The sequence below is a fragment of the Stegodyphus dumicola genome, chromosome 9 (genome assembly GCF_044657685.1).
Source record: "Stegodyphus dumicola isolate Sdum_Otavi_A_Nest chromosome 9, ASM4465768v1".
NCBI lineage: Eukaryota > Metazoa > Arthropoda > Arachnida > Araneae > Eresidae > Stegodyphus > Stegodyphus dumicola.
Window position 1 is genome coordinate 108,800,603 of NC_140776.1, and position 24,184 is coordinate 108,824,786.

The 24,184-nt window shown below is 34.6% G+C and overlaps 1 protein-coding gene across 5 annotated transcripts in view; it reads right to left on the reverse strand.

Annotated features, from left to right (window-relative positions):
- Window positions 1-24,184, reverse strand: part of LOC118186827 (beta-1,3-glucosyltransferase) — a 68,467-nt gene that overhangs the window by 35,073 nt on the left and 9,210 nt on the right. For all 5 annotated transcript variants that reach the window (XR_004757843.2, XM_035356989.2, XM_035356988.2 and 2 more), the window contains 4 exons: window positions 21,436-21,541; window positions 12,806-12,942; window positions 9,256-9,316; window positions 2,366-2,479 (listed from right to left, as the gene is read on the reverse strand). Coding sequence is in view for 4 of the 5 variants with exons in the window: in XM_035356989.2 (XP_035212880.1) it covers window positions 2,366-2,479; window positions 9,256-9,316; window positions 12,806-12,942; window positions 21,436-21,541 (418 nt within the window). In the remaining variant the exon portion in view is untranslated. The remainder of the gene's footprint in view (window positions 1-2,365; window positions 2,480-9,255; window positions 9,317-12,805; window positions 12,943-21,435; window positions 21,542-24,184) is intronic.

The following is a 24,184-nucleotide window of genomic DNA, read 5'->3' on the forward strand; positions in this document are numbered from 1 at the left end:
AAGGCAAATACAAGGTAGGTCACATGCTGCAAGATACCAAAAATTCATTATTTGGGGGAAAAGGATATGTCTGACTAGTAACAGAAACACAGATGAAAAATGTTAGACACAGATGGCACACATACTTGTTGCTAGCACTTCTAGAATGCCATCTAGCAATAAATGACACAATTATTACAACTGAAATTTAATATGATGTTTACTTGATGCATGTGGCTTTTTGGTCTCTCCACATATACCTGTGTTAACACATCACTAAACAAAAATGTGTTTATGGCTTATTACTTTCATATGCTACTTATTCATTTTAACATTTCTAAACATCTGAAAAGAAATATAAAAGAGAAATTTCATTCTATTGCATGGTTACAAAACCTTATAAGCAAGCATAAATGAGCTTAATCTACTTTAAGCATTGTACATCTACAACCTGAATAAAAGCGTCTAAACCTAAATAAAATGTTCTGAATAAAAACAGAGTTTTTTTTTTTTTTTTTTTTTTTTTTTTTTTTTTTTTTTTTTTTAAGGGAAAAAAAAAAAACCTTGCATGCATGATTAAAATACTCATATTCATGTTTACTTTATATATATAAATTTCTGCTAAATTTTAACTTTAGAAATCTATTTACAATGTTTATTATCAGTTTTGCATTTTCTTTGGTTCGTTTTGGTAAAAAGGGCATTAGCTAAGAAATGCTATAAATTTCATTTTGGCATTTTGCGATGAAAACTTTAAATGCCATATCACTTTTCAAACTGTTACCACCAAATATTATCGCCCTGTGTTATATTAAAAAAAAATTAAATAAAGAAGCATTTCCATAAATGTATGTATGTTTCTCACATTTTGATAAAACAACAGTACCTACAGCCATCAAATTTTGAATAATGTAATTTTCCACCGAATATGGGCATCTGGAAGTCCTGATTTGGAATTTGTTTCATTACCGATTTCCTACTTTGTAACACTTCAGCGAATTTTTTATTAACAAACTCAACAATTTCAAAGTGAGCAATGGCAAAACTGTACCGGGGGGATTACCTCTACCACGCAGGACTGCGTATCAGAAATTCTAAAGATATGCTCATTTTAAAATTAGTTTTGGATATTGCTATTGAATTGAATTTTATGGTTTAAGTGTAAAGAACATGATATTTAAAAGTCCCTTTGGGCGTAATGCAAAAGCTGAAGGCTTTAAGATTTTTTTCTTAAAAAAGTATTCACTTAACCCCTGGTTTTTAATTTATCCAATGGTTTTTCTGGCTTCTTATTATGATAATTCTTACTTTAGAGTATTTATTTTTATTTTATGGTTTCAGGGCAGCAGTTTAATTCTTGATGGTTAATTAAAATTTTTAAAATAATTATTCTTATTTTACACTTTATTGCATTTTCAACTGCGTTTACATTACATTTAATTAAATTTGCAATACATTTAATTAATTTCATTTTATTCGGCACTTTTTAAAAAAAATGTTATGAATTTATAATCAGTCAGATAAAATTCAAATGTATGACTCTGTTGAAAATTCTTCAGCTGCTCCTTGAAAAAGATCAAAGAAAGTTCAATAGAACCTTAATGCTTAATTTTGAGTATTTCCCTTTTCTATTCTAAGAATAATAATAATTATTTCTGAATTTTTAGATCAATCCATATATATGAGATACATAATGTAGATGATGTAGCTAATTTGGAACTTAACTCAAAATTTCGAGAGGCCCACCAGCGGCGGAGCGGTAAAGTCAGTGAACACTGGTAGTTCGGTCCGAGGTTTCAATCCCGCGAACGGGCTGGCTGCATGGATGTTTTCGTGGTTTTCTCCATGTTCAATGTGTATACAAGCCAGTTTCCCTTAGAAAGTCCTCCACGAAGGCATCCCTCCCCTTAGGCAGATAGCCCTAGTGTACACCACCAAAATTTCGAGAACCGAAACTTTCTCTTAATAAGCTACTATACCGGATAACTGTGCAATCTGCTTCTACCTCTGTTCTCTCTAAGAGGCTGCTACAGGCTTTTCGCCCTATTGCAACACTATCTAAACTGTAATGGTTTTGGATATGCATGATTAATTGATGAAGTATTTATAACTGCAAAATGTTTACCTACAATAAAAGAAATGCAATTTAAATCTAACATGACTGCATTTTATTGCATGTATATGAGTTCTAAGTTTTCTCTTCATTCCAGATCTACTATGCATGTTTCAATATCTATCTGTATCATTCCCATATTGTCACATATGTTATTTATAATTTATAAAATAACCTATGATAAAAATAATTAATTATATCTGTTACAAAATTTAGCTACACGAGGAGAATACATATTTACAAGACACATAAACCATCTAAAAGATACATTACACAGTTTGGGAATTCCCACTGAATCCATGTTGCACAAGACTCCTTTCTGATGGTACAAAGCTGGGGTTCGTGAATCAATTTCACAGCAACTTCATTCGAAATTACGACTGCTAGCTATAAAATATTAGTTTTTACTTAAGTCACACCAAACATCAAAAATAGCAAAAGAAACATTACCATTTTAATTTAAAAGATATAATGTATCTTAAAAAAATAATATTAAAAAATACAAGAAAATGCAAATTGTACAATTTGATTACATAAATACAAATAATTCAAAAGGGTTTGATGTTTCTTAAGTTTTAAATACTTATTTTTCATATATATCAATCTTAAATATATTTATCTAAATCAATTCTAAATATATAAAAGAAAAATATATATTGAAATAAAGCAATAATAGTTTAGGGGTTTTCCAAACTGTCTCTGCTGCATACTTTTAAAATTATTTTCTGCATTCTTTCACAGCTTTTCACTCTGTTACAAGAAGTTTCTCAATATCAGTTACATAAAATTGCATAATACAGATTTTATTACATTTTATGATGTTACACAAATCTAGAAATAATGTTGCTTTATATAATATGTGCCATTACTATTATTCTCATAATATTTTTTAATGAAATAAGCGATTTTAATGTTTTTCAAATTTAATTTGAGGCAACTTTTAAGGATTTTCAACTTTCTACCCAATGTTTTTGAATGCAAGAGCGCTATGAAATGCATACAAATTGGCAATGAATAGCATTGAAGATTATCAGTTTTATAATTTAAATGATTTACAAATGATTAGGAATAATTTAATGATATAACTGCTTAGTAGGATATGAAAATAAAAAATTATTTGTTAAATTTGAATTTTGTTCAAAGATCTTACACACTGCAGGGTCACTGTAACGCATTAGGGAATTCGGATATCGTCAAGGGGCAAAAGGTTCAGAAAAACAGCAAAAATTTTAATTAAAATATGAAATATAATATTATGGGCCCGTTTACTTTTTTATAGTAATTCCAGCTTCATAGAACATTGTACATTCAGTTTGCTTAACAGATAAAAATGAAATTACAGTAGTATTATCTGTAAGGGGCGCTTCTATTTAAGGGACAATTCTGTTGACCATGGTCTCTTTGAATAGGTATCTTAATGTATTTAGCTTTTATTATGAGAGACTCTATTTAAGGAACATTGAAAAAAGCTTCAAAAAAAAAAATAGAGGTATAGAAATAAATAAAAATAGAAATACACTTTGTTAACTTGTTCACACAAGATCAGCAAAAGATAGTTTCATGATGAGGAAACGATCAGATGAAAAATTAATCCCTCTTTCTTGAAAACTACTTTTCCACAGGAAAAGGTGAACAATACACTGAGAGAAAGCAAACTGTGGTTCAATTAAAAGGATATTTCACATTCATAGAATTCAAAATCCAGCTAGTCTTGCTACAGTTTTCAGTAGGAAGAAGAAAACAGTGATAGCAAGTCCTAAGGGAATCCGAGACTGCGATAAATGGGAAAGAAAAGGTGGTGAGATGACTGGACCATCTGCCAAGGCACAGGGATCTCACAGTGTGAATAGAGTGAAAACTTCAGTCATTCTTAGTTCTTGCTATGACTGGGGAGCAAAAGAAGTGTAGTTTTGTACTTGTTTGTTATTTTTACATATATTATCTAGCATGGCATCAAAGAGGAAAAGATTAATATTAAAACAAAAAGCTGATGTAACCCATAGAACAGAAATTAGTTTGAGAGATTTAGGGCAGAAATTTGGAATAACTAGAAACCAAGTAAGTCACGTGTTACAGGATAGAGAAGAAATAAAAATATTATGGATTACTAATTCAAATGAACATTTTAAGATCATAAAATTTAGAAAACTGAAGCATGTGAAATTCATACAGTAATGTGTTCAATTGAGTTTATTCTGTAAATGTAAGCAATATTCCTGTAAGTGGAATATTACTACCAGAAAAGATAAAAGAAGTTTCAGAAAGTCTGGCACTAAAGAGCTTCAAAACATCAAATGATTGGTACGATAAATTTAAGTATTTATAAATTTAAGTATCAAGACAATTTGTGGTAAAGAAAAATCAGTACACATGCAACACACTGGATAAAAAAGCTAAATGAAGTTTGTGAAGGATATGAGATCACAAACATCTACAATGCAGATGAATATTATTTTATTGAATTTTGCATAATAAAACTCTATGTTTCAAAGGGAAAAAGTGCTACAGTGACAAAAGCTCCAAAAAAAGGTCTCACTGTGCTACTTTGCTGTAACATGGAAGGGGAGATTGAGAAACCACTTATAACCAAAAAAAAAAACCAAAGAACCAAGACACTTTAAACACATCAATCCAAAAGATTTATCAGTCCATTGGCATCATAATAAAAAGTTATGGCTGATGCAAAGCATAATGTCAGGATGGTTGATATTTCTTGAAACAATGTCTAGAAAAAATAGAAAAATTCTGCTAGTTCTTGACAATTCGCCAGCGTACGCATCAAACATAAGCTGAAATTAGTGTTTTTCCCACGTAATGCAACATCTGTATTATAGCTTTTGGACCAAGGTATTATTAGAAACTTCATGGCTCATTACAGACAACTGTTTATAAACATGTTCTTTGCAGAAACAGTGATGAGATTGCAAAATGTGTCAATGTACTGAATGCCATTCAGTGGATAGTAAAGGCTGTTTAATCCATACCTTTTTTCAACACTGTTTTAAGAAAGCAGGTTTTAAAATTAAAGTTTTGAGTGCTACTATTAGTAGTACTCAAACTACTACTTTGAGTGTGTTTTGAGTGCTAAAGTGAAAATACTACTAACGAAAATGGATTGTCTGAACTTGTCACAATCAGTGGCACTGCTCAAATACAAGAATATTTAGAAATCAATGAAAACTTGTATATGAAAGACACCAATAATGACATAAAATCTTTTATTTCAATTTATGTAGTTGATAATGTGAATTTAAAGGAAAAACAAAAAAGAGTTCAGAAAGCAGTGAAGTAGACAAAAAAAAAAAAAAAAGTGTTACATAAAAACCTTAAAAGATGCCCACAGAATCTTTAACCAGAGATGTCTTAAAAATAAGCCTTTCAATTAAAAAAAAAATCCGTGATAACTAGGGATGATAGTGAAAAACTTAACATAATCAGTAACTTGTAATTGTAATACCCATGTGGAAAAAAATGCTTGTAATACGTAGAGTTTCAAACAAACCCATGTAACATATTTTCAATAAATTTCTGTAAATTCATACATTTTTGCAATAATTTATTATTTTTAATTAAGAGTTTTCATTTTTCATTAACTGTGGATTCAGATAAATGCTGTGACTGTGTTACTTATTTATATATAATTTATTTAAAGTTTGATACAACCTGCATTTCTAATTAAATTATACAGTGCATCCGTAAAGTCATGGTGCACTTTTGATCTATCACAGGAGAGCACAAAACAAGATAGAAATGTGAAATCTTCACCAAACAAAAGGAAAACTCTCCAACTTTCCATAGTACGATTTATAAGTATGTGAGCACACAGGTGATGACGCAACACCGCGAACTGTGAAGCAGCAGTCCAGGCCTATGCCAGTTGAGATGTGGACCGTACAGAGAAAAGTTCAGTGTGTTCTGTGGCTTGCCAAATTCGAATCTGTGACCAAAGTGCAACGTGAATATCATCACGTGAACAATGACCCGCCAGCTCATAGGAATAACATTAATTAGTGGGATAAGAAGTTGAAGGACACTGGCAGTTTGTTGGACAAATCCCGTTTTGACAGGCCATCAGTCAGCGATGAGAGGCTATATGGAAGAGTTACCTGGAAGAAGCAATGGTTATGGAAGAAGCCCTTACAAACTGCAGCTGTTGGATGCTATCAAACTGATGGATAGACACAAGAGATTCGCGTTTGCTACAGATATTCATCATAAGATTGACAATGATAACCGATTTCTGCAAACGATTGTGTTTAGCGATGAGGCAACATTCCATGTTAGTGGACATTTTCATCAGAAAATCCTCATGCCTACTTAGAGTACAAATGTAACAGCCCTAAAGTGCACGTGTGGTGTGGCCTGATGCATGATAAAGTGATAGGACCATTTTTCTTTGCGGAGTAGACTGTGACGGCATGGATGGAGCCCACATCGAACTGCACTGAATAGATATAAAACTTTAAGAGGTTTTTCTTTTGTTTGGTGAAGATTTCCCATTTTTATCTTGTTTTGTTGCTTTCCTGTGACCAATCAAAAGTGCATCATGACTTTACGGACGCACTATACTTTTTTAATATGTATTCACTGAAGAATGGACACCTCTACTTAAGTGATAAAATGTCTAGTTCCAGTGAATATTCCTTATTGGCAGTACATAATATGCATTTATATTTATGTTTTATATATTCCTGTATTGTTTTAGTTCCTCTATAATTGTAATTAGAATAGTGGCATTATATAAATTTCACAGATTCATAATTAAAATTATTGAACCAAATAATTGATTTATTTAAAAATAATTGAATTAGTAAGATTTGTTTTTACAAAAAATTTTAAAAACTAGTTAGACAAAATTTAAAATAATCAAAAAAAAAGGGGGGACTTCAATCTGATCAAATTTAGTTGACATTAAAAAACCAAAAGTTAGAAAAGAGTGCATGACTTTAAAACAGAAGGTGAAATTCATTTTTTTATTCAACAGGTGTATCAATGCAAAGCATTAGTTGTATTACTGTTTAGTTTGATATATGATGATTTCAAAAAATAAAAGAGAAATCACAAAAATAGTGATAACACATTAAAAAATAAGCTAATCTGTATAAAATTTGAATATGTTGTTAAATTAGAATTGCTGAGTATAATTGTAGTATGCATTGCAATCAAAATATGTCATTTGCGAGGAGCAAAAAATTGCATGTTTCAGAGTAAGCCTGCAAATTTTGTTGTAATACTGAGATAGCCAATTTGTAACAATAAACTCCAGGCATCATTTGCCTGAAGAACTGCAATAGAGAGCTATTGGGAGACTAGAGGCAGGAAAAAGTCAGATAGAAGTGGCCAGATGGCTAAATGCGAGTCCTTCTGTCATTCATAGGACAATTTCTAACAATTGCAACAATTTCTAACCACAGATTCATCATCAAAGTGGTTTAGCCAAGGATGACCAACCACTACGATGAGCACTAATGATCGATATTTGCTGTTACGTGCACGAAGGAATAAAAATTCATCTCCGACTGAACTCTAATCATTTGCTGCAGCCACAGGAAGGTTGGTGTCAATGTCAACCATGCATAGAAAGGCTTTACAAAAGAGGTCTGCAAACGAGGTGATCAGCCATTTGCATGCCGCTTATGTCACATCAAAAAAGGGAACGTTTGAGGTGGGCATGTCAACATCTCCACTGGCCAGCTGATCATTGGAGAGCTGTTCTCTTTAAGGGTGAGTCCAGGTTTAGCCTCCAAAGCGAAAGCAATCGTTATTTGATTTGGATAGAACCTGGAACCCATTATCATTTACCAAATGTCTGTGAAAGAGATGCATATGGAGAAGGCAGTGTCTTTGTTTGGGGTGGCATCTCTCTGGATGAATGCACAGACCTCTATATCTTTCCACATGGAACCATGAATGCTTAGACATACAGAGATGACATCCTTTACGCTTATGTGTGCCCTTATGCGGGACAATAGGTGATAATTTCCTGCTACAGGAAAATGCTAGACCGCACAGGACTCTCATCGTGGATGATTATCTTCAGCAGCAAACAATTCAGTGCATAATAGAGAGTGGCCAGCTTGATCACCAGACCTGATTCATATCAAGTATGCTTGGGATGCTTTAGATAGATGTATAACTGCTCTTCAGACTTTTGCCATGCTTGAAATTGCTTTGCAAGAACAATGGCTCTCACTTCCTACGGAACTGATTGACTGCATAATTGACAGCATTACACATCACTGCACATGTTGTATTGCTCCTAGTGGAGATCAAATTCCATACTGAAAATAATTTTCCTATACCAAACTGACACCTCAGATTTGTTCATTTTATATATATATGCTAACTTCTATAACACCATAACTATCTAGTAATTTCTTCTTGTGTCATTTTATACTCTATTATGCATTGTATGCTGTGGGTAGGTTTCATTAAATTCTACAGGTAACTTTTTGAATAATCGTATTTTTTTTTACTTTTCCTATAACATGATGACCAGAGCATATAAATGCTCAAAAGGTAAATAAATACACAATTATAGTAATTAATAAATGCCAATTTAAAAATATAAAAGAAATTATTAAATGTGGTTTGGATTGCATAACTTTATGAAAATCGTAATATATTTTTGCATATTGAACTTAACTAAATTGATAGGAAGAAACATATACTTAATATGAGACCAAATGAATCAATAATTTGCTTTGAAAAAGTATTTGCATAGGAATCTAAACTCATGTTTATTTGCATAGAAATCTAAAGTCATACTTATGTGCATAAGATTATAATTTCTGAAATGGTGCTTTTGGAAAGAATCCATTAAATGTTAACACAGTCAAAATGGCAACAATAGTGTTATATTCACAATTACATGAATGTGTTTCCTGCATGTTTTCTCAAGAACAAGTTCATGGTTTAAATCTAAATTTGAAAAAGCAGATTGAATATCCTTTTCATCAATTTTAACAAAGACAAAATTATTACTAGAGTGCATTTAAAATTTTCTGAAGCTCTGGAATCTTGGATAAAAAAATAAGAAGACATTTATCCAGGAAACACATGAAGAAATATTTTCCTCAACTGAACAGCCCTTTTAAAAGCAATTAGTTAATACCCTCTTCATGATATCTAAAAGGAAAAGAGAAAATTAAAGAAACGAGTACCTCATACTTTGGATCAATAGAAAACATGTTTTCTTTCTTGATAGGCAATCTCGAAGCTAACCTATAATTATTATTTTGTATTATTTTGTATTCAACTCTTTTAAGGAAAAAATTTCCAACATATAGAAAATGAGAAATTAATAAAATAATTTTAAAAATTTTGTAAATTAGCAAATTAACACAAATGGGGTTTAAAGAAGTGAAATTCCCACATGCACATATATTTTTCAAAGCAGCAGTATAATATTTTCGAAATATTTTAATAAATAATAATGGTACAGCTGCCAATCTTGAAATATGAAAAACCCAGACTTGGGAGGTTTCTAAGTTCTGTGGCTGCATCATTTCAAAAGAACTCCAAACTGAAAAAGGCAATATTTAAAAATTAGTTTCAAATAAGATATATATAGCAATTATGCTTAAACCACAAGATAGTTTTTCTCTAATCTGGGGTTTAATATAGCAACTGAGTATGTCTTTTTAAAGGTTCTATTTTATAAAATTTTTTCATGTTATGTTTTTCTTGTAATTCTATTCCTTCCATCAGCCTCTCCTCCAGAACACAAAGCAGGTAAAGTTTACTAGCAAGCAAACGCATCACAGAAAATTTTGGTAATAATACATCAAGAAAGAAATTTAGATCACGAGCCATCCACCCAACTTCTGAGTCGGGCATAAGCAAGCATTCTTTCATATTAGCTGACACATAGAGGCTACATATAGTTATACGAGGGCTATCCAGAAAGTAGATTACGTTTTGGAATAAAAAAATAAACAAAGTATAGGAAACAAATTTTATTATATACAGATGAAAGCCACACTCAAATACTACTTTTCTACATAGTCACCATACAAATTAAGGCATTTATCGTAGCGATGTACGAGCTTGGAAATTCCTTCGTCGAAAAATTCGGCCGCCTGCGCCTTCAACCACTTCGTTACCTCTTCTTGCAGCTGTGCGTCGTCATCAAAACGCTGCATAGCCAGCCACTTCTTCATTGCTGGGAATAGGTGGAAGTCGCTCGGTGCCAGGTCGGGACTGTACGGCGGATGAGGAAACAACTCCCACTTAAAAGATTCAAGAACTTTACGAGTGACATTTGCCGTGTGGGGCCGGGCGTTGTCGTGAATCAACAAGATCTTAGAGCTCAACATTCCTCTGCGCTTGTTTTGAATTGCTCTTCTGAGTTTTTGGAGAGTTTGGCAATACCTTTGAGAGTTTATTGTAGTGCCTCTTTCCAGGAAGTCCACCAAAATTACACCTTTTCTGTCCCAAAAAACAGTCGCCATCATCTTCCTTGCCGACATTGTTTGCATGCATTTCTTGGGTTTTTGGGGAGAACTTGTGTGCCCCCACTGCATTGATTGCAATTTCGTTTCACAGTTCACATGTTTCACCCATGTTTCGTCACCAGTAACGATGCGATCGAGTAAAGAGTCACCATCCTTATGGTAAGCGTCCAAAAAGTTCAACGCTGCAGCCATTCGCTGATTTTTGTGGTCCTCTGTCAAGATTTTTGGAATCCATCTTGCACAAAACTTGTGGTAACCAAGCTTTTCGCTGATGATTTCGTGCAACAAACTTCGCGAAATTTGTGGAAAACTCAAAGAAAGTTCCGTTATTGTGAAATTTCGATTTTCACGGACTTTAGCATCGACTTTTTCGAGAAGTTCGGCGGTCACTATGCTGGGTCTCCCACTTCGATCTTCGTCGTGAACATTGGTTCGGCCATTTTGAAATCTTATGACCCACTGACGCACTCCACCTTCAGTGATAATGTTGTCCCCATACACTTCACGAAGCTGCCGATAGATTTCTATCGGTTTACAGTTTTTTGCAGTCAGAAACCTTATTACTGAGCGCACCTCGCAGCTCGCGGGATTTTCAATTAACGCAGACATTTCAAACCGTCACAGTATCTGAACGGAGCACAGCACGAACCTCTCACTAGCACGGCTAGATGCAGACTGAGCTGCGCAACGCTCTGACCCCAAGATGGCCGCGCTAGCCCCGCCCCTAGCGGACACAGACGGAAACGTAATCTACTTCCTGGATGGCCCTTGTAGTATGGTAATTTAGGCACTGAACTCAACTGTGTTTGGACATTTAAATATTAGAATTTCTGTTATCTGCAGGTAGCAATGACTAATTTTTGTTCAGTCTTAGCATACCAACAAGATGTAGTGTTCATTAACTTTCACCTCAAATCCATGTTCTTAAAAGAACTTACGGGTAAATTATGGGAGAAAACAAAAAGTAATACCAAGCAAAAGAAGGTTAAACTTGGAGTAGCCAATAGGTAGTTAGGTTTAGACTTCCGAATTCAGATTAGAGTATTCTTCCTTAGGGCCCTATCACTTCTATGGACGCGCACGCTTACCCGGGACAATCCCGAGAAACGAGATTCTAGTAGCACGGCTTTAAGCGGCAGGCTTCCGAGAAATGTTTCGTCTAGCTAGGAGGAACATGTCCCGGCTACGAGCAACATTTTAAAATGTGTCCGAAAATGTTGCGGCTGGAGACGTGTTCCTCGAGCGTTCAACCAATCAGACGAAAGTTCTGCTTCTGAAGGATCCCGGGTAACTTTCAATACTTTCAATAATGATGTTTGCCAGAGGAATAACCTGTAAGTTGGCTCTCACTGTGAAGTGATGGACGGTGGAAATAGAGGCCGATTTAATTATTGCTGTTTTGTTGTAATACTACTGCCTGAGTCATTTTTTAAATGTGTATATATTCATTAAATATATAATCGTGGAAATTTCAGAGTTGACAGTATTTTACGACGTTCTTGCAGTTCGGATTTGTTTACAAATTGTTCGTCGCCAAAAGTTCACCAAATGTGTTGTATTTCGTGCTGATCATGTATTATCACTGTTATATAATAGAATTTTATTTCTTAAATTTAAGTTGAATATTTTTTTTTAAATCCATTTGTATATGCACGTGTTTATCTGTTACTTGAAGTGCCAAAGTGGAGATCAAAGTGATTATCTTGATAGCAATCACCTTTCTATTATCTTCCATTGCTAACAATAAAGTTTAAAACGAAAAGAGTGTGAGGAATACAAAACAACACGGAAGAAGCAAACGTCACTTCAAAGGAAACGTCACTTTCGCCAATCTGGGCGATAACTGATTCTTGTTTGGCTTTCAGCCTGTTTACCAAGTGAAGATGGTAACCCTATTTCGCCAAAGGCCATTTCTCAGAACTGTTGCTGCAAACGTTTTGTTCCGGGAACAAATATCGTATGTGATAAGGGTTTTAGATGCAAGTGGAACAGAAATATTATTAAAATGTAAGTAAAATTCTACCTATAGCTAAATCTGGCTGGTAAATTGTTAAAGCTAAGAATAAAGATGAATTGCAATTAAACATAGCCAATTATCACTTTATTACTTTAAGCTCCGAATAGCCTAGTCTTCACCTATTTACAAAGTGTCAATAAATCTGTAACACATAAATGTCTATCAAAGCAAATTGTAACAATAATTTGGACAACTGATGTAAAATCCTACGCTTTGAAAAACACAGACATTTAAATTTACCTTTTAATTAAACTAAAACTCAAGAAGAACCCAGCAGCAGTGTGTGGATACAAAATGGAAGTTTCTTTGTCAGCAGATGCAAAGTGGTGTATTATAGTAGGCTCTGCATCTCTCAGTGCATAGCCAACAAAGACATCCTAAATGGAAAACATAATAAATAAAAACATTTCTATATTATGAATATATAATCATACAAGTAATATGGAGGAAACAATGATAGACATTATTTCATACTATGGAATTTTTATTATAAGATAGTCATGATATATGAGGTCTGTACCAAAAGAAATGAGACAATTATGATCAGCCAATCAGAAAGATTGGGGTCGGGTCTAGGATGCAAGGTAATAGATGAGGAATGCTAAGCATTTAATGATACCCAACTCAGTTGCCTAAACAACATTACAGCATTCCTATCACTATCGCAAAATAAAAAATCTGATGTGTACACCACATGACTTCCTTGTACGAAATATTAAATTATACGCATTTTTTCTTGCATTTCATTTAAACTTATTGGATTGAATTAAATCTACTTCGCCGACAGCGCATAAACCACAATGGAATAAATGAATTCTTTAAAATTCACTCTAGTATTTGTTTACAATAGCGACACTCTGGCGCTAGATTTACTTAACAGTATTATATTTCGTTCATATTATAACTCATAATGCACAAAATTTATATCATTTAAAGAATAGAATTATCTAATCCTTGCCACAAGTTCTATTCAAATACTATAATAAAGCTAGAACGATGTATAAAAGAAATTAAGCAAACAAAACAAAAAAGAAACAGTGGTTAATCTTTGGATTATGGTAACTTGGCGATTTGTTGGCGAAAATGTGACGACCAACCCTGCTACAGCAACCTGCTAGTTTTTGTTTGGACGGCATTTTGTTTTCACAAAGTAAAGGCATTTTTTTTTTTTAAACATTTTTTTCCAACAATCTGCTAGCCAAATTACACTTATGCTAGAACTTTTATGGAGCAAAAGTGCTTAATTATGACAAAGATTAGGTGCGAAATTGGGACAAAGTGCAGAATCGCCCACTGCTTGCCGCGTTTTTACGAATTACACATACACGGTATCATCCATGTACACGTCGACCTATTTTCACTTAAAAAAACATCCCAGAATTGCACAAAACTGGCATTGTGCACACTCTTGGCTATATCCATGTACACTGCTAAAGTCCTAGCTAATAACCTTTATCGCCTTACCAAAATGTCGCCAAACTACCTGTTACCATATTCCAAAGATTAGCCGAAACAGTTTTTCACAGACGGTTGAGTATTCCTCATTCAATTAATTCAGTTCTCACTTTGCAAGAAGGCAAAAATACATAAAAACTCAAAATATCTATATTAAAAATTACAAAGTAAATCTTAAACACTTATTTCCTCGACAAAATTCCAGAAAAGATTAAGTATGATTTAATTGGCAATAATAAATGAAGGCGTTATCTTTGTTGTTGCGAAGCTACGTTTCTCTAGATTGGCACCAAATCCACTAGTCTGTTGTTTCAAATGTAAACAAACAACGGTCGCCATCAAGAAAAGGATTAAGCTTAGCGCCACTTAAACAACTTTAAAATTGTTGATAATTCTAAAAATATTGCATAGAGATTTACTAAAGGCATAAAAACATAACCAGAAGATAAAAACAACATAATTCAATCATTTTTAAAGCAAAAAATGTACAATTTACAAACATATAAGAGTAAAGAAACAGATCACTGAGCCGGGTAACAGAGTGGATATATATATAAATATATTTATATACGTTTGGTGCGGCCAATCGCAACCAAAATAGGAGGTGCACATCTACATGTTATAGCAGTCCTATATACAAAATTTCAAAGTTCTGAGGCTACTCGTTTTTGAGTTATGCGAGATACGTACGTTCATACATTTGTACAGACGCCACGAAAAATTCTCTTCAGAATTCATTTTAAAGCAGTTTTATAATTTTTTTGGAGGAAAAGAGTCTTTTACTCTGTCCTTACATACAGATATCCCGCAAAAACAATGTTAAATTGCATTCGATAGCAGTCAAATTGGATATTTTCGTTGAAATATGCTGCCTGAAACTTTTCGCGATTACAATACTTCCTTTTTACTTCGTACAAGGAAGTAAAAAGCGTTCGGATGTCCCATTATTAATAGAAAACAGAATGTGGTCTGGAGCAGCAGCACACGACACACTTTTATGCACGTCAAGCTAGGTAAATCCATACTGATATCAAATTAAGACAAAAGAACAGAGGTAATATTTTGTTGAAAGAATGTGCAAAGGAGACATAACATATTTAAATAAGAGAACGAAAATGTAGATTGTGTACAAGCTCGGAACTCCCCAAAATGTGGTTTTATATGAAGTCTGGGTTACAGTCGACTTGGCATTTGAGTGTGAGGTTAATTAAAGTACAATGTTGGACCTGTCGAAATCACGTATGCAACATATTGGAAGTACAAATAAGTCTCCACCGTCTGACAAAATATTGTGCCACCAAGTAAGTTATGGTTAAAACTGTTTGATGTAAAACATCATATCATGAGGCTGGACACCTAATAACAACAGAACCTTGAAATATTAGTGATTTTGTATCATCGTCATATGTTTTTTCATGCAAAAATATCCAGTTTTGAACCAAATGAGTGTCATTTCCAGGAACTTTTAATTCACTTTTTTAATTTGAAAAAATTTGCAGCTGAGGTGCATAGCTTGTACAAGCATACGAGTTGCCTTAGTTAAAGAAATTGTGAGCGGTTTCAAAAGTTTAAGAATGGTGAATCTGATATCGGAGACACAGATCAAAGTGCAAGGATGAAATTATATGAAGATGGGGAAGTGGAAGCATCACTGGATGAAGATTTAATGCCAAATGCAAGTAGAACTTGCACTTACATTAGGAGTGAATCAAAAAGTATTTCACATTGTATAAAATCATCAGGAATGATTCAAAAAGCAAGAATGTGGGTTCCATGCGAATTGAAGCTGAAAACCCTTGAACACCGATTATTTATACGTGAAATACTGCTTGCCAGGTATAAATGAAAGAGTTCTTTTTTTTTTTTCATCATATAGTCACTTTTGATGAAAAATGTATCCACTATAATAATCCAAAGACAAGAATTCATGGGGACCACTTCGCCATGCTTCAACATCGAAAGCCAAGCCGAATAGTCATGGAAAAATATCATGTTGTCCAAATGGTGGGATCAACTTAACAGAATTGATGAGACTGAGCCCAGCACTCATAGAAAAATGCATCCACTACTATTCCAGACATTACAAAATTATTCTCCTGCATCGTAACACTCATCCACATGTGGCAGCGCCAGTCAAAACCTGCTCAGAAACACTCAAATGAGAAGTTTTTCTCTTCCGGCTGCATTCCCCAGACTTGTATTACTTGACTTAATATTACTTGTTTCGATTGAGGATGCATGGGTTGTCTGAGCAATGCTATATATCATATGAAGATACGAAAAATTGCTTTGATTTGTGAACAGCCTCGAAAGATGAAAGCTTTCTTCCAACATGATATTCGCATGCTGCCAGAAAGATGTGAAAAAATAGTGGCTAATGATGGATAATACTTTGAATAAAATATAACATTCCGTTCTTTCACAATAAACACCCAATTTTTGATAAAAATAGTGAAGAATTATTTGTACTCCTAATATTATAACAGGCAATATGAACATGCAAAAGGTTTCAGCAAGAGCACATTTTCAAGATTTTGACAGATAAAATGAAGAAAGTTGCATACCTGTCATGTAGCCTTGCATTTTTCACGAATTTTTGGATTGTAAAACAAATGAGCTTGACTTTCTAACTTCTTTGCATTCCTCAAGTTCAAGGAGAACTTTAACCCTCCTAAGGGTTATGGATGTAAAATTCCATACTAAAGGATAGTTTTCAATTCATTACACAAAAAAATTTCTGCTAACTTCTACTGTATCTGATTTTGAGCTGGATGTATATAGGAAGAAAAGAAATTATTAAAGTGAGAGGTGTTGTTTTAGAATTATAATCATGAAAATACCATTTATTCATAATATTTTGAACACTGAAACTTCAATGCCAAACCCATAACACTGAGAGGATAACCTCTTTAATGGTATGCTCAGAAAAATTCTGGGTTTTGCTCTACTGCCCAAGATGTCCTATCCCAGAAGATTTCCATGATAAGGCACTGCTGAAAGGGTTAAAGAGCACCATTTTGGGACAACTGAAAAGATCCAAGTAACTATGAAATCATTGCACTGATGTTCAAAGATTCTGCTTTGAAGAATACTGAATAAATCAGGATGTATTTTGCAAATACTTTTCTTTCCGCGATTTAGAGAATTCTCATTTCTTTTGAGACACACCCTGCACTTTTGTTTCAATATAAGCAGAAAGAAACACATAAGCATTTCACTAAAGAATTTTAGAAAAGAAATAAAATTGCAGACTAATAATAAAAAGAACAATGGTACAGCACAGCTTTTCAGAACAAAATGCATAAAATTTTTAGTCAAAACTTTATGATTTGGATTTTCCAAAATTTATATCTTTTCGTTTTTTACTGCTTTAATGCTTTTTCTCTGAAAAGCCTTCTCTGTTGCTAAGCCTTTTTTTTTTTAAAGAGGGGCATATAAATAAAAATTACAATTTAAATTAGCATAGCCCCTTGATTCATTTTTCAATTTGGGCAGTTCCCCTATATATTTTTAAAGTAGTAATATCTCTTCTTGCACTGTGTCATTTCCAGATTAATCCATGTCATATGAGTTTTACAGAAGAGTAGTGACATAAATAAAACTCAAATTGCCAATAAAAATTTTACAGCATTATTAATTATCCAACCAAATGCATTGAAACCAAAACTAACTCATTTTGACTTCAGATTTAATCCAGAACACAAGGCACTTTGCTTTTACAAGTTTCTTCTTCATTTCCAGATCTATTGTGCATGCTTCGCCAACTACATGCATCATTCCCAAATCACCAAATTTAATTAAAAGATAGAAAAGTATGAAACTCAAAATTACCAACTGTAATATGGCTACATTCCCTTCCTGTCTTGAATCTAAAGGGAATTATAAAGGCATCAACTGAAAATTAATGCATTTCATGTCTCTTATGTAATCAAGCTGTAGTGTGATGGCTCTCAGCTAATCAGATTACAGAAATATTTTAATCTGATTGGCCGTTGCTGATGTATAACCTTTTTTCCTACTTCACCCGCTGCCACTTATGTCAATTATTCTGAAAATGCATTCTGTATAAAATTATGGGGTGCACAGCATACCCATAATGATGATGTGTAATGGAAAAGAATATATATCCTAAGAATTAGCTATCAAGGAATAAAATTATGTGAGGAAATTATGGCTATGTCTGTCTTCAGGTGTCATCCTTTTAACTACAAAGTAAAGCCTTCAAGTTATTACAATCAATGTAAAGAATCATTGCCAATCCATTACAGCTATTCTCTAAATCATCCCATTACATATATAAATATATGAGCATGTGTATCTACACACCACACAGAAGATCCAAAACATTATGACCACCTACTCAACACATTGCACAACCTCGGTCTGCAAAATAGCTGCAACTTGCTTTGGCATGGATGCAACAAATTGTTAGTAGATGACCAAACAGGTTGTACCAAATGTCTAAGCAGCGGTCACGCAAAGTCGAGCTATTCTGACATAGTGGTGTTTGAGCTCTGAGTTGCCACTCCATGACATTCAAATTGTGCTCTATCGGGTTAAATCTAGCAAGTTAAGCAGTAAGGGTGCAAGTGATCCGCAGTTATGTTCAGATAGCCCGCAGTTTTCACAGTCTGTTCTACCACAACTATAAAGGTCCCAGAGGCACCCATGAGAACGTTCCCCAAAGCATAATACTGCCACCAACAGCCTGCTCTACAAGGGGGCAGCACCTGTTCACCTGCAAGATGGTGTACCCTGACATGACCATCGATATGATGAATAAGAAATCATAATTCATGAACCAGGCAAGGGCCCGTGACAATTAGCCGAAAATCACTTAACCGACAGGACATTTAACCGACATGGACAGTTAGCCGATAAGACATTTAGCCAAAAAGGACACTTAACCGACAGGACAGTTAGCTGACATGGACAGTTAGCCGACGGGACATTTAGCCGACGAGGACACTTCGCCGACACAGAGAGTTAGCCGTTAGGACATTTAGCTACGGGACACTTAACTGTCAAGACCTTTAGTCAACATGACACTAAGGTAACAGTGACATTTAGCTGACATGTACCCAATAATTATTTAAACTTACTACGAATTACAAAATTTCTCGACTTATCCACAAGTTCAATATTTAAGTTATTTTTTTCATTCTTAAAGATCTCATATGTGCTTTTAATCATTGGGATAATTTAGCATTGTTTGATATTTAGCACTGTTTGGTGTATATTGGCCAAATAGAGAAAGTGCTGAAATTTCTCATCAGGGAACATGAATTAAATTTTGAAAGGAAAAAAAGAATTTTTTTAGCTAAGTACGGCTGAATTTTTAAGACAAGCAAAGGCATAAATTATTGACCTCTATAATGGGCTGTTCATGCCACCATACTTGAGATAAAAATTCTGTAACATTTTATTGACCACGCTTCTTGCTGAAAATCTTTACTTAGGTTAATATTTATAGCACTAAACTGGTGCATTATGTTTAATTTAGAAGTAAAATAGTCTTTAAGGTTTTATTTCATTCATAAATTAATACAGTTCTGCAAAACCTACATTTTTCACTCTTCATATATCGAAAACGTTGCTGATATGATATTCCGGACATGGGAAAATCTCCGAAGAGAAACCACAGGAATCTGCAGAAGGAGGGGCACCAAGCAGGGCGGAGCTACGTGAGACATCCTGAAAAGTCACCGTAATGTGGTGCCATCTATTAATGCTAGATTTAACCAGTTTAGTCATGTAACTAGATAATATTATGTACTCTTTTGAAAGACGCAAAGTGTAATTTTCAATATAATATGTTATATTGTTTCATGTTTTTCTTATAAAATGTAATTTTCTTAATATCTGTTTAAAATGTATAAATTTTCATTTCACTTTTCATTAATTAAAATTTTTTTTTTCCCCTTTCATTCCTTCTCTTTCTGGTTTTTGTTTTAGCTACATGGTAATGGGAAAATTTTTGGCCCATTTTCCTGAATGCATTTACAAAGTTCTAACCTAAAAAGGCAATTTTCATTGGAAGAGACTGGTTATATATTAAGTAAAATAGACACTATTTCTGTTAGGCCCAACAACGGCAAAGCAGTTAAGTCACCGAACACTACGAAGAGGCTGCATGGTTGTTTTTGTGGTTTTTCCCATGTGTAACATGTATACAAGCCAGTTTTCCTTAGAAAGTCCTCCATAAAGGTATCCCTCCCCTTAGGCAGATACCCCTCTGGCTTTACCATAATTACATAAACCAAACCTACTTCTGTTAGGTGGCCGCAGGCAACAAGGGTATGAATTCCCGTGCCGGAGCCCCATCCCAGATTAATAAATATGCAATGCCTAGCCCGTAAATAGCATTCTGAGGGTGTAAATAGCATTTTAGATTTAAAAAAAAGTAGTTCCAGTATGGCGAGGAGTAGGACGAATCGCTCTACTTCCTGAAAGGAAAAGGAAATTGCATTAGTGGGAGGAGCGAAACGACTTTATACAGGAATGAATGTAGTGCAATGTGTTGAGCAAACTAGTAATGAAATGTGAATGCATTAGAAATCTAAAAGCATTGGGAAGAGTTAGACTCATTGTTGGCTTAATGTGATGTCGGCTAACTGTCTGTGCCGGCGAAGTGTCTTGTCGGCTAAGTATCCGTGTCGGCTAAATATCCTGTCGGCTAAGTGTCCATGCCAGCTAAGTGTCCTTGTCGGCTAACTGGTGTCCGTTAAGTGTCCCATCAGCTAACCGACCAGGCAACTGTCTTCCACTTATCCATGGTCTAACCTCGATGTTCCTGGGCCCAAACTGAGAATGATGCTTTGACAATAGAGGCATACAAGTGGGATGTCTGCTGTGCAGTCCCATATCTAACAGTATCTACTGAACTGTGTGCTCTCAAACACTTGCACTTGGACCTGCACAGTACTGGGCTATCAGCTGAGCCACTGTCTGATGCCAAGTTTGCTGTACCAAGTCTCTGACATCCATTTCCTTCGATGACACATGGACATCCAACAGCTTGCCTCTACTGCTGGTTTAACTGTCATTTATCCACTTCGCATAAATACTAACAATGGCAGATCGTGAACAACCTACCAATCGTGCAGTTTTAGAGATACTCATTCCAAGTCTTCGGGCTACTACAATCCGTCAAATTTTCTTAGCAGCAACCTTTTCCGTCACTCACAAAAGTAAGAGCAAGAATGATTCCTTACTTTCTCTAGCAGTAGTTAAATACCATTTCCACTAAATCACGTGCCCTCCACGTCATTCAGACAAATTCATGGAAACATGCAGGGATAGTTTTAATGTTTGGCTCATTAGTGTATGTTTGTGTGTCTGTGCGTGTGTGGAACCAAAAAGTATACAAAAGTAAAATGCTGCAAACTACATAACTTTATAAATAATTTACTAACCTCTGATGAATTATATTTTGCAAAAACCTTGATTAGCTTTTCAATATCTATAGCTGTAGTATCTTCTAAGAAAAATATCCAAGAAAATTCAGGTAATTTTGAAATCCTAGAAAGAGTAAACAAAAAGTTTCACTCAAGAGAATTTTCTTCAAATAACAAGCTACAGCATAAGCATACAACTAACTGGGTACTTACATACTTTTCCATTGATTGTGAAAGTTGGCAAAGACCCTGCCAATATTCTGCCAGTTATTCCAGTGGATGCAGATCATTTTGTATTTATTTAGATAATGATAAATTGCTCTTTAATTGGATAATCAAGAGATATCAGATACAAAAACATCATATAAAAACGAGAATAAATTTGAACTCAAGCTTCGATATTATCTCATAAACAATTTCATAAAATTACGGACAATCAATCCAAGGTGCCCAAAATTCTAGCAGGGTTTAAGATAGGTCAAAGTAAATAAATTTAAAGAAAAAAAAAAGACTATTCCTTTCATGAACATGGTGCTATATGAATTCACTTAGATATGAAGTGATTTTTTTTTGTGCCATTTTTCAAACTTCAAACTTTTAATGTTCTGAGTATGTGCACTTTATAACAGATCCCTAACTATGAAAAGATTCCACTACTTACTGATTGATCTGTAAAAAGCAGATTCCAAATTTAATTTTTTTTCCCAAAGTGTGAGGGAAAAACAGAGATATTCCAATTAACTCATATCCTTCTTTACAAAAACTAAGGGACTTACTGTATGTAAATCAGATCCACATAAAACTTAAGTGTAAATCCTATGAACGAGCTGCAATATCACGTGTATCCATCACGATTACCAAATTGTACTGTTTCGTGTCATTGTCAAATAATGATCCATGGCAAAATACATAAGTACTCCCAATTATTTTATTATTCTTAAAAACTTTGCATAGTGAATTGTTAGCTTGATGAGTCAAGATGTAAATAACTTGATGACCAAATTCCAGCAAAATAGCTTCTTTAGTGAAGTGTCGATTGATATACACTGAAGTGACAAAAGTCATGGGATACCTACTAATATTTTGTCGGTCCTCCTTTTGCCCGGCGAAGTGCAGCAACTCGGCGTGGCATGGACTCAACAAGTCGTTGGAAGTCCCCTGCAGGAATATTGAGCCATGCTGCCTCTATAGACGCCCATAATTGTAAAAGTGTTGACGGTGCAGGGTTTTGGGCACGAACTGACCTTTCGATGATGTCCCATAAATGTTCGATGGGATTCATGTCGGGCGATCTAGGTGGCCAGATCATTCGCTGGAATTGTCCAGAATGTTCTAACCAATCGCAAACAATTGTGGCGCAGTGACATTGTCCTCCATAAAAATCCCATCGTTGTTTGAGTATGTGAAGTCCATGAATGGCTGTAAGTGATCTCCAAGTAGCTGAAGGTATCCATTTCCAGTCAATGATCAGTTCAGTTGCACCAGAGGACCGAGTCCATGCCATGTAAAAACAGCCCAGACCATTATGGAACCACCACCAGCTTGAACAGTGCCTTGTTGACAACTTAGGTCCATGGCTTTGTGGGGCCTGCGCCACACTCGAACCCTACCATCAGCTCTTACCAACTGAAATCGTGACTCATCTGACCAAGCCACGGTTTTCCATTCGTTTAGGGACCAACTGATATGCTCACGAGCCCACGAGAGTCGCTGCAGGCGATGTCGTGCTGTCAGTAAAGGCACTCGAGTCGGTCAGAATCTTAAACCCTGCTGGAATTCAGCTGGCATAGCCCAAGGAAGACAAATTTCGCCGCCCTGTCCTATCAGACACGTCCCTCGTACGTCCCACATTGATTTCAGCGGTTATTTGTCGCAGTGTTGCTTGTCTGTGAGCACTGACAACTCTACGCAGACGTCACTGGTCTCGGTCGTTAAGTGCAGGTGGTCGGCCCCTGCATTGTCCATGGTGGGATGTTATGCCGGAAATTAGATACTCTCGGCACACTCCTGACACTGTGGATCCCGAAATGTTGAATTCCCTAACGATATCCGAAATGGAATGACCCATTCGTCTAGCTCCAACTACCATTCCGTGTTCAAAATCTGTTAATTCTCGTCGTGCGGCCATAATCATGTCAAAGCCCCTTCACATGAATAACTTGAACACAAATGAAAGCCCTGCCAAAGCACTTCGCATTTATACATTTTCTACGCGATACTACTGCCATCTGTATATTTGCATATTGCTATCCCATGACTTTTGTCACTTCAGTGTAAATTCTGCTAATATATCAATTTTACTAAATAGCTGAATAAAACAAATAATTACATTAGGATACAAATCATAAAGTTGGCAGAAAATGCAATATTTAGCTCTAAAAGGTACTGTAGCAGATGTAGTATAGTATTTTTAGCACTTTTTTTTACTTGGGTATCAATATTGTGCTTAAAGATCTAAAAAAAAAAGAGGTCACTCACACTGTGCTGAAATTTGTTTATCAGAAATGTGAAAAAGTATAAAGAAAAGAGATAGTATGATTCTGTGATAATATATCACATTAACATAAAGAATATAAAGCATTACGATAATTACAAAAATTAATGGTTGTATTACGGTACAGAAATTTTGTAGTAATGTACCATATATTAATATAAAACAAAATTAAATACAAATATTAACTGACTTAAGATTGATTGAATCTTCATACAAAGTTCTACAAATGTGCACACTAGATTAAAGCAATTTGGTACTTCAGGATTAATGTGG